General features: G+C 46.1%; 1 protein-coding gene across 1 annotated transcript; it reads left to right on the top strand.

Moving 5' to 3' along the window:
- Positions 1 to 179: 179 nt before the first annotated feature.
- On the top strand, positions 180 to 11,431 carry LOC103356991 (regulator of G-protein signaling 8). The gene is made up of 6 exons (XM_008281358.1): positions 180 to 507; positions 1,642 to 2,182; positions 2,594 to 2,643; positions 2,940 to 3,073; positions 7,370 to 7,536; positions 8,842 to 11,431. Exons 2-6 carry the CDS (start codon positions 1,685 to 1,687, stop codon positions 9,010 to 9,012), a joined length of 1,020 nt encoding a protein of 339 aa, XP_008279580.1. The 5' UTR covers positions 180 to 507; positions 1,642 to 1,684; the 3' UTR covers positions 9,013 to 11,431.
- The last annotated feature ends 637 nt before the right edge of the window (positions 11,432 to 12,068 follow it).

Raw genomic sequence — 12,068 nt, 5'->3', positions numbered from 1 at the left:
CACAGACGGACTAAACGCTGTCGTCTCACGTAAACTGTGGAAAGTATCAGTGAATTTTCCACGCGCGTGTGTGTGAGTGAGTGAGTGTGTGCGTGCGTGCGTGCGTGTGTGTGTGTGTGTGTGTGTGTGCGCGTGTGTATGTGGTTAAGAAGTAGGCTGGTTGTGTGACGGACAAGTTGAGGCAGAGAAAAGACGTGAAGGTGTGGCAGAGATCATGAGGAGGAGTCCTGTCTGTGCCATTCAAGTGTCACGAGAAGAACCTGGAAGAAAGTTCTCCCGACGACCGTCCTGCTGCTCGGAGCCTTTCTCCTGACTGTCGGAGGAATCAGACCCGAACCAGGAACTGATCTGGAGCAGCAGTACTGGCTCAGATTTTGCTTTCTTTTGGGGACTTCAAACTTGCATTGCTGGGTCCGGAACCTTCAGTCTGTGGACATTTCGCCCATAAAATCTGGATTTGCCTCATAAACCAGCATGGATAACGCGTGAAGGCGACTGAACGAGCAGGTAAGCGCACGCTGGCGTCCACTGGTCTCTGACACCTTACTGGATCCAGGTGTCAGTCCAGTGCTGGTTTCCCAGAGCTGAGTCGAGCAAAGGTCTGCCAGGGCTGGATGTCAGGAGTTCACGTCCACATGCGTGAAACGGCGCAGTGGCAGCGTTTCACTGTAAGCTGGCAGTTCTACTGATAAGCCCAGTGGACATGTCTCCTTCACTTATCTGTCAGTAGGTTTTTATTGAAGCTCAGTTCCACCAGGAAGCCAGAGCAAACACTAGCAATGACAAAAATGAACAAATTAAAAATACAAAAGTTGTTGAATTTTAAATACGATATGAAGAGACTGAAGTGAAACTGAGATGCTAAAGATAAATAGATAAATGACATTTCACATAATTACGGTGTGATTTGAATTACTATACATGATTCATTGACTTGCATGTTTATAGATTGTTTTCAGCAGAAAAGGAAAAAAAACAGTGATTAAAACTTAAAGACCGTGGACATGTTGTTCCAGTTCTTATTTTCTGGGTTTAAAAAATGGATGATGTCTACTGTCATGAATAAACTCAACATCTTGACTTGAAAAGTGGAATGAAAACAGGGAAACTGGGATTATATGATGGGCATCATAGAATTAGTCCAGATTTAGCTGAAACCAAGTTTTAACTTTAAAGCCTGAAGCATGACAAAGAAGTTAAAGTGTCATCTGTTTTTTCCTCAGCAAAACTGGGCTTCCCTGGTTATTGGTTACAAACACGTTTTGAATGAGAAAAAACTCATGCTCCTCTAGATCTATGGTATCTTCCACATTAAAGTGTAATGTGTGTATGCTTGTGGTTCAGCTCGTTGGGAGAGAATCTCTAAATTATATCTCTTGAAACAACTAAACTTCTACAATTGAAGCAAGATTCTTATAAAAATGTCTTTGCGTGTGCATAAATGAAGCGAGGTTAAAATGCATTTTTCAGCATCAGTAGAATCAGTCGTGTGAAATTCTCTCCATGACCCATTTCTTATGATGGTCCAGTCTTATGGCCTCTCCTAACCCCAGAGTTTCCTCCTCAGGATGCTTCTCAGCAGCTCTGAGCTCTTCTTAAACCTCATCACTGGTCTTTACTTGTCTTCTTGCTTTTTTACAGTACCATCTTTCCCACCTTTTCTGTCACTTCTGGAACAACTACCATGCGTAGATTCAGCTCTGAGGGCTCCCTCCTGGATCTTGACTTCCTTCCGTGGAGGAAGGTGGCATTTAGGAGCCCAGATTATGGAACAAAACGGGAGTCTGGCGTCTACACCCCTCACTCGGAGGGCGATGAGCTGGATGGGATTGTACGTGGTCTGGCTCCCACCATCCAGGAGCCCAGCATCAGTCCCAGCAAGGCGGGGAGGAACGAGCTGACCAAGGAACACAGCATCAGCGCGGAGAACCTGAGCGATCTGGAGAAACTAGACAAGAACCACCTCAGAGTCGGTGTCATCAAAGAAGGCTGCAGGGCCTACAGTGACAGCCAGCTGGCACCGGACCCCCAGGGCAGCTCTGAGAACCTGGAGAGAGACGACCTGCCTCCCCCGTCTCCTTCATCCACCGCCAACCCCTTCTCCTTTAAATCCCAGCACCGGCACCAGCATCGAGCCAAACTGTCAGCTGCTAAACTGCACCTCAGGAGTCTGTTTGGGCAGGTGGGAACGACTGTAAATCAGCATGTAATCAGGCTCTTAAGAACTCCTATCCCTAATGTAGATGATCCATGTTGAATGTTTGACAGTTATGGTTTTACTTTGGTGCCTTCTGCAGGGGTTCTGGATTTCTGAGCCTTATCAGTTTTTATTTTATTTGAAGAGACTGGAACCTGTTTGAGGGACGTGATGAGTGAGATAAGGATGTGATCTGCTGTTAATGTGAAGCATTGATTATGAATGCTCTCACTGAAGTGGTCCAGCTTAACTCGACCAGCATGTTTAACTATTTATGCCAACGCAGACATAATGTCCTGCAGATGGATGAATGGATTGCGTAATCGTGCAGCTCAGTGTGGTGTTCTGATTTCATAAAGACGAATGCGAAGAAAATCTCTGCTGTTTCTGTTTCAGAGTCCTCATTCCTCAAATTCCAACCTGTCTAACGCAGAACAGAAAGACAGGTAAGAGCCCCGTTTGATTTCTGTTGCTAACTCATTGATGGATTTCTCCCATAAAGCAAAACACTCACGTTTGTCTTCAACACACTCACTGTTGTTGGACAAACACAGGATGTCTTAACATTCAATCCATGGTTGTAAAAGTTGAGCTGATAATGCTAACTCTGATCCTCGTAAGCCTGCTGTGAAGCTCCGCCTTGTTCTGATGCTTGTTCTGAAGACGGCAGTATCTGTAAGTACGATCTGCTCTGACTGATACATGCTGCCTTTCTCTCTCCTTGTCTGGTCCTGGGCCACAGTGCGACAGAGAGAAGGTCTCGCCTGCTCTTCATGCGTCAGTGGAGTCAGGTGGGCCACAGCAAGAAGAGGAAGATCGATCGAGACGAGCTGGAAAAATGGGCCGAGTCTTTGAATGCCCTGCTGGCCAGTCCCAGTAAGTCCTGCTCTGTTTGGAGGGTGGAGTTCATACTAGCAGCTGAAAATGCTTTAGAGCAGGGGTCTCCAACTCAACTGACCCGGGGGCTGCTGGAGGTAGAGTCTGGGTGAGGCTGGACCACATCACGTATTCCAAAAAAAGTACAACTGATCCAATCTTCTTAATCTTTATTTTTAACAATTCAGAACATGAAAGGCTCTTCAGAGCGTAGGTTTCTCTTACCAGAGACCTGGCAGCCTTCCTCCTACTCAGCTGAGCCACATTTGGCTGGAGTGAGGAAACAACTGAGACTCTCAGTGTGGCCTGAAGATGCTCATCAGTAAGTTTGGGCCTGTAGTGTGACTTATTAAAGCTCATGGTGGAGAAGAGCTTTTCACAAAGATAGAAAACATGCATTTGCTCTGGGTGACAGGATGTATGTTCCCTCCACTCAGTGATGCTCCTGAGTCACGTCTCAAGTGACCAGCATTGATAATTCATGTTGCTGTCACGAGCCTGAGCTAAGGTAGCCCACAGGTGATAAAAATATGAAACGCCCAGGACAACGACTCACGCAGGTGTGTGTGAGAAAAACACGCGGTCACGTTAAACTGTGATGTCAAGTAGGGGCCACAAAATATCGCCTCAATTGGGCCACGGGCCGCAAGTTTGAGACCCCAGTTTTCGGGTAATTTAATAACTTATTTTCCATATAAATCACCAAATAAATTCAACGACAGGGGCAGGAGGTGTGAACCCCCTTTTAGCCTTGTTATTGGTGGGGCCTGAGGCTGATAGGTCCATCTGTCAGTGTGTCACAGTGGAAGGCTGCTCATGAGAAGGTTGCTATGAAACTGGTTTTGCCCATTTCTACTGAACATATATGACAACATAAAGTGTGTTTACTGTGGTTGGACTGAAGACATGATGCATCTTCAGTAGGCACATGTCCATGAGGAGAAGAGCACGGTCAGATCCCCTGGAGTCCAGCTAGTGGAGCACAACCAGTAGATGGAAGATGATGCTTTACAGTTGAGTTGAGGACTGAGTGGTTTGAGGAATGTGTGCAGAACAATGTCAGACATCAGGAATGGATGAAAGGAATTTTCACAGCATGGGACGGAGTAGATTGATGCTGAGAAAGGAAAGAGTTCCTGTTAGAAGGGACAGAAACGACAGAACGTTTGCTAGAGCTGAAGTTATGGTACAATGCATGAATCCCAATATTTTGGTGACCCCCAGACGGTTCCACCACCACGCCAGAGGAAGTACTGAAGTGCCTTGAAGTGACACATGTTGTGAACTGGTGCTAGATAGATAACTGAGTTGAGTTGAATTAAAGAGCACTTTTCTGGAGTCCTTGCATCAGGACAATCTGACAGGTTTAGTTCACCCAAAGAGGCTCAGAGGTTGTTTGATGGAGCTCAGGTGCTGCAATGTAGAATAAACATCAATGTCAATAATTCAGGTGGTAGACTTTATCTGTGGTGCAGCGCTGTCATTTGTTCATATCTTAGTATTTTATGGCCCTCATTGCCAAGTCAAACCAAGACAGCAGCAAAACCATTTGTGCATCTTGGCAAAGGTGGTGGTGATGGAAGTTTGTAGCGTTGTGAGTTCCTGTGCTCTCCCCTGCCAACCAGACAACAAGTTAACGGTTTGATTCAGCAAAACATGATCTAGTTCTGACTCATGAGTAGCTATGGATAGTGCAACTCTGCTGATATGAACTTCAAACATGTCAGCCTTGTCAGGATCGTTAACAACACACTTCATGTATCCGAGTTCACAGAAGTTTTGGATTTACTCTGCACTGTGAACACATCCAAGACTTCTAGGTTTCAGACAACCCAGTAGCTCAGTGGTTTGGGCACATGGGTCCAAACGCCTTCTAACAGCAACTCTGCCAATCAGCCAGCCAGAACCTTTCCTGCATGTCCTTACACGCTCTCTTTGCCCACTTTGCTGTCTCACCAGCATCCTGAGAGAAGTGTGAAAGCAGCAGAGACAAGAGCCAACACTTGTAGCCAAACTGTCCGAATAGAATCAGAACAAAAACAGGATGTACGGGTTAGTGAGTCGGACCTTAGGCCTTGAGTCAAAGTGACCGGCTCTGTATCCAGGCAACCATATACACAATTAGTCATGTGATCACAAGTCCAGCTAAGTTTATGGGGAGAACTGCATTGGATTATGATTGTACCCCATAAGATGGTCGACTGATCGTCTACAGCTCTGTGATATTAAGTAAGGATGCAGAGGTTTGCTGCATCGTACCAGTGAGTACATGAACAAGTGAAGTGATGTGATTCTCACTCCAAGCACATCAGCTGATGGCAGAACAGGTTGCAAGTAGGAGTCACTGAGCTGATCCACTCATTGTGCTGTAATGCTGTGTAGATGTTTGGAGATAGGAACTGCATTCAGCATGTCTGTGTGAGGCCCTGAGGATAGTTATGATGCTGTTTTCTTCTCTTCTTTTCCCTTTCACTCGAGGTTCTGATCTGAACTCTTCACACTGACATTTTAGGAGCTGTCCACTTCTGCTTCGGAGAGATATTTGTGCAACAACAAGTCACATCTGTCTCGGGTTCCTCCTGCCTTTTTCTAAACTCACATGTTTGTGCAGTGATACTGGCATGTGAGCCGTCGCTGCTCGCTGTGTGTGGTGCAATAAAGCCAGAGGAGCAGCACTTCCCCTGACCCCGCTGTGACTGTTAATAGAACAAACACCAAGGCGGCTATAAATCACTGCTTTAGCAGCGATTGTCTAAATGTCTCTGCAGCCTGAGAATATCTGACCAGTCTGATACGGCAAGGATTAGGGCTGCAGAAGTGTGTGATTAGGAAACCTGCACAGGTACATTCCTTCAACGTGTCGGTGTTTCCCGGTAGTATTGTCTCTATTGTTGTATTCTAGCATCCTCCAGCGCCTAATGACATGTTTGTGTTCAGCAAAAGTAGGGCAGGCCCTGACGAAACCCACTGATCACACAGACAGAATCCTCTGACATGGTTATGTCCTTGTTGACGTCAGTTCCGTCATCATGACGAGTACGACTTATTCTGAGGAGCTCCGGTGGCATCGCTCAGGGATTCAGCCGAGCTAAAAGGCTTCAGGACACTGCTCAGCTTTTTTGAGGCACTTGTCTTTGGTAGTAAAACAAATGTGCCGTATATTTGTTCAGGCACAAAAGTCAGCGATTCGAGTAAAAAGGAGATGTAGCCTGGTAGTAAAACACTGTCTGTTCAGGTTTATTCGGTCTGTAAGACGTCAGTCATGGGAGCTTTTATAAACGGATTAATTTCTACAATCAGTATGAACACCGTAGATCCGTCATTGATCTCCCTGGAGCAGCACCGGGCCTCCAGTCATAGCTCTTACTGCCACTGAAGCTTTCTAACCAATCAACCAGATTACTTCTGAGGGGGTTTCTGAAGCTTTTTGATCATCTGGCAGCGCTCAGTGGAAGAATGCTGACCTTTAGTGCTCATTCATCTCTTTGGCTTGTTAGCATGCTAACATGTGTTTACTAAACAAGAACAAACTGCTTGATCCAGTCACACGGCAGCACTTGAATGTTCTGAACAGCGCACTCGTGTTTTTTTATTTGTAGCAGATAGAACGTGTTCTGCCTTCTTTCCAAGGTTACATGATGAATCTGAACTTTACTTCCTCAGATCCTCTGTCCCTGTTGTATTGTGTCCTTTGTTTATGGGGGTGGGTTTCTATCCACTGTTATTATGGTTTATTTTATTCCCTTTGTGCTCCATTTTATTTGTATAAAACTTCCTATACAAACTAATTTCAATTACTTGATTTGTTTTTTGACACAAACACCTTTTCTGCCGGACCCTACTGTAAAAGTATAGATTTTATTTGACTGTTTATTGAAGCTCCAGGGCGTCTCTAAGGGATGTGACTCTGCTGTGACCGTGCTACACAGAGCTGGCATCAGGCTGACCTCAGCACTCTGGGCCTTCTTATCAGTGCCATGCTAATTTAGAGCGCTGTCCTCTGCAGCTGACCTGTGTGAACCGTATAGTGTTGTGCATGTGGCATCAGCAGTTTGAGGCTTTCTTCTGTACAGAGCAGTCAGACTAAAAATAAGTCTAAAAGGAAAACAGCTTGAGCAGAGATGACGTGTGCTGAGCTTTTACAACGAATGTGTGGATCTGGGTTGCGTTTGGCGTTTCCTTATTAGGCCTGAGGGATGGCTGTGTCAGTGCTCTGGGTGTCCTCTTCTTGTAATGTGCGTAATGTGATGTTGCACGGTGAGGTAAGCCATGTTTGTTTCTCTCCTCCCCTGTCAGCTGGTGTTTCGGTGTTTGGAGCATTCCTACGCTCTGAGTTCAGCGAGGAGAATCTGCAGTTCTATCTGGCCTGTGAGCAGTACAGACACTCGTCCAACAACTTCAGCCTGCAGAGGAGGGCCAAAGACATCTGCGCTACCTTCATCCAACCAGGCTCGTCCCGGGAGGTACACACCTACGTTTATCTTCACTCTCACCACTTGTACAAAAACTATTTCATGAAACAGGAGGTCCTTCTTCCCTCCCAGTGCATGCTCAGTTGTACTGTTGCTCAAAGTATGTCTGTTCTTTGGAACTTTTGTCAGTGGTTCAACTTTGACCTTCTAGCATTTCATCAATAGCTGCGTTCTCCACTAACAACATGCAACAGATAATATGAAACAGGATGAGCAAGATGTGCTGATGGACAGCTGCAGGAGAACGTCTCCTGTTTCCTTTAAAGCTCTCAAAAAGCTGTGATGTACATTTACAGTGCCAGTAAAAAGTATTTGGAATTCTTATTTTTTGCATATTTTCCCCACTTTAATGTTTAAGACCAAACAAATGTAAATATCAGACAAAGATAAACCAAGTAAACACATAAATATTGTCTACCCAAAGCTACCTGCCCTGTGTGATAAACTAACTGCCCCTGAACCTAACACCTGGTCGGGCCGCCCTCAGCAGCAACAGCTGAAATCCAGCGTTTTCTACCCCTGCAGTCTTTCACATCTCTCTGGAGATATGTTGGCCCACTCTTCTTTGCAGAACTGTTTTAGTTCAGCACCACTGGAGGGTTTTCCAGCATGACTGGCCTTTTTAAGGTCATGCTGCAGCATTTCAGTCAGATTCAGGTCCAGACTTTGACTCGGCTGCTCCAGAACCTTCATTTAGTTTCTTTAAGCCATTCAGAAGTGGACCTGCTGCTATGTTCTGGATCGTTGTCCTGCTGCAGAACCCAAGTAGCTTCAGCTTGAGGTCATGAACCGATGGCTGAACATTCTCCTTCAGGACTTTCTGGTAGCGAGCAGAACTCATGGTTCCATCAGTCACAGCAAGTCGTCCTGAAGCAGCAGAGCAGCCCCAGACCACCACACCACCACCAGGTGAACCTGCCTTCACCCTGAGTCAGCTGGGATAGACTCCAGCCCCCCGCGACCCTCGTGAGGATTAAGCGGTGTATAAACAATGGATGGATGACACAAAGCAGAAAACTCTCATCAAAGGTCCATCATTTTGCTCATAGAGGACCGCTGGGTTTAATATTGCACCCATAAGAAGTGTACTTTGTTAATGACTTGACAGTCGGATCAGAATCGACCCGTTCATCTCACTGAAATATATTTTGATTTACCTGAAGACTTTCTAGTAGTTTTTTTAATTTATCCTCCTGCTTATTGCCAAACTGTATTCTTTAGCCTTTTATTGTTTAAGCAATGCGTGACCTGACCTCTTAGTGAGCGCTGTGCCATCGCTGTGTCGTCTTGTTGCAGGTGAACCTGGACAGTAAGACCAGAGATCTGACCATCCAGCTGCTGCAGGCTCCCTCTCACACCTCGCTGTCCCACGCACAGAAACGCATCTACTCACTGCTGGACACAGACTGTTACCCACGGTTCCTGCAGTCCAACATCTACCTCTCCTTACTCGGAGAGGCTGACTAGAAGTCACGCCGGGACTCTGGAGGAGCAACCGTGTCTCCAGGACTTACAGAACTTCCTAAACATGGTGGATCATGAAGATCTACTATATCTTCAAAAGACAGCGCTGCTTTGTAGAAAGTGTGTGTAAGAACATGTTGATGCTTGGTGGCATGCCAACGGTGTCTGTAGGAATGTAAGACTCAATATCCAGCCTGGTTATCACTACACAGGATTGTACGCTGAACTTAGAGATGTAGTCTGTTAAAGCTACTCACCAAAATACAAACTATTTAAAGAATAAATAATCAAATAACAATAAAACTATTTTGTGGTTAAGTGTGGGAGATGAATGCAGTATCTCAAAGCCTGAAGAAGACAACTGCTTCAAAGAGACACCAGTGTTTGGCCTGCAGGATGGCAGCAGGTTGGTGGTACCTGAGTGTCTCACTGATGCTCAGTAGATGGGTACTGATGACCTTCTGGCTGGTTTTACTCACTGATGCGGAGCCTTCTTGTCCTGGACCGTGCACATCCCATACCAGTCTGTCATGTTTCCTGTTCGGATCAATTCCTCCCGCTCAATCAACAATAGTGTTCTGACAGAGTTGAGTTCAGGGGAGATGGCGTCCTCTGGATCTACTGCTTTCTTGTTGAGCCGGCTCAACCAAACCTAAAGCATCAACCACAGACACTGTGCATCATGACAGTGGGCATCAACAGCCTGTAACACAGGTCTTCTTCTTCAGCCCACATCAAAAGGGGGCATTTAGCACATGATGGGACTCTTGTTCTACACGATGTGCTCTGTCTACTTTATTCAAGAGCAAATGATGCAGGAGAGGAACGCTGGTAGAAAACTGTTCATCCTGTGAGTTAGTATGTTTAATTTACCCCTTAGTGCAGCCTCCGTTTAGGTGATCATTTGTTTGTTTGTAAAGCGCTACATTAAACGTGTGTATTATTAATTTCTAACCTGACAGCTGCAAATGAGCGCTCTTAAACTTGTTCGTTAATTTAAACATGACACTCAGCCTTTGGGTCTGACACTGGAAAACGTGGAAATCACTTCAGTTTTCAGTCAAATCAAACAAACGAGCTCACTTCCTGCCACATTAGCGCCTGACAACGTGGTGAAACACATACAAGGCTGTTTTCCCTCCGCTGCTTTACGTGAGCTTAGAAAACATGCAGCTTGTGTTTAAGTCATTAAACCGTGTCCCTGTGAGCAGCTGACGTCTCCACGGTCCAGTGAGCTCGGGCTGAGCTGCCGCTGTTGGCTGGAAGGAAAAACAAGTTCAGCAAGAATGAGCTCTTTGCTGGAAAAGTCAAAGTACTGTGAGTTACTCCCACAGCAGGATGAGAAACCTGAATAAATGTACTGTGACGGGCAAAATGACTTCCTGTTAGTCTGCCTCAAAACACTGGGTTCATACATCAACTGAAGAAACCTCCTGGACTGAACATGTTCAGTGGGATTTCCCTGAATGTTGCTCCTATACAAATGGAAACGCCCTCAGATGTTTGGACAGAATCTTTTACAGCAACTGAACACTGGAAATGTGTGACAGAGTTTGAGAACTTTAGAGAAAGAAACAAAATCCTGATCAAGCAGAGACGGACGTCAGTGTTTGGCAGCGCAGCCTGAACAACCCGGTTAGCTGGTTCATGCCCGAGACAAAGAGGGCCATGTGCTATGGACCAGGTTAGCTGGTTCATGCCCGAGACACAGAGGTCCATGTGCTGTGGACCAGACGGTCAGGCTGCACTGGCTGTGAGTGGTTCTAGACTGAACTCATTCGCTGATTTCTACTTACTGTTGGCACGTTTTCAAGGCAAGTTGTTTTTGGTGTGTTTGATTCAATGTTTTGTTGAACAGAAATGTGTTCTATGATATCCTCTGCACAACAGGGAGCTCAGGGTCCACATCAACTGATCATGTTGAGTTTCCACCTCCCGCCCTGGTCTGGTTGTGGATCACAGCTCCAGCAGATGAAGGAAAAGTAACTCAGACATCCTTTATCTAAGCTATTTCCTCCAGCTCCTCTGTGAGTGATCCCAAGGATTATGCCATTATCAGTATGATGACAATGACATTAACGATGATATGATCATCAAATGCTCATTAAATCTACAAAACAGCTAATACATTGAACCTAAGACTATCTGCTACGTGAGAGCTGTGCCAGACTCAGGTATCATACTCCACTAGTCTACCCAGTCCAGTCACACACGGCAGGGCCCAGGCAGTCACTGTTTGGGGTGTTTGGTTTCTTCCCACCGTTGCCAACTACTTCCTCAGAGGGAGTCCAAAGGCTGCTCTGGATTGTTGGGTTCTCTGTTTAAACTTGTAAAGTCTATACCTGACTGTGTTAAGCGCTGTGAGATGACAGATGCTGTAAACTGCACTATACAAATAAAATGAAATTGTTCAGCAAACAGGTGACTAGAGAGACAGAACCATCCATCCATTTTCTATACACCGCTTAATCCTCATTAGGGTCGCGGGGAGGCTGGAGCCTATCCCAGCCGACTTAGGGCGAAGGCAGGGGACACCCTGGACAGGTCGCCAGTCCATCGCAGGGCCACACTTAGAGACAGACAACCAAGCACACTCACATTCACACCTATGGACAATTTAGAATCACCAATTAACCTCAACATGTTTTTGGACTGTGTGGGAGGAAGCCGGAGAACCCGGAGAGAACCCACGCTGCACGGGCAGAACATGCAAACTCCACGCAGAAAGATTCCGGTGCCCCCACCGGGACGCGAACCGGCAACCTCCTTGCTGCGAGGCAACAGTGCTACCAACTGCGCCACCTTGCAGGAGACAGAACCATATGGGTAAAATTGGATTCATGCTACAGCACAGTGAGGATGTGTACCGGGATGAAGGAGGGCAGGTTTGGATCCAACCACTGACTGAACCCTACGCTAAAACATGACAGGACGCTCTGCAGCGCTCTGGGTGGGAACCTGATGATGGAAGACAAGACTTCTTCATGACCTTCCATAGATGAGAAAACATTTCACTCTTACCTCGTTTGTCAGTTTCTCTCTGGGATTAAAGTGTTTCT

Source organism: Stegastes partitus, unplaced genomic scaffold (assembly GCF_000690725.1).
Source record: "Stegastes partitus isolate 25-593 unplaced genomic scaffold, Stegastes_partitus-1.0.2 Scaffold6, whole genome shotgun sequence".
NCBI classification, from domain to species: domain Eukaryota; kingdom Metazoa; phylum Chordata; class Actinopteri; family Pomacentridae; genus Stegastes; species Stegastes partitus.
Note: the sequence above shows the minus strand (reverse complement) of the source record. Positions and strands in the feature narration are given on the sequence as shown.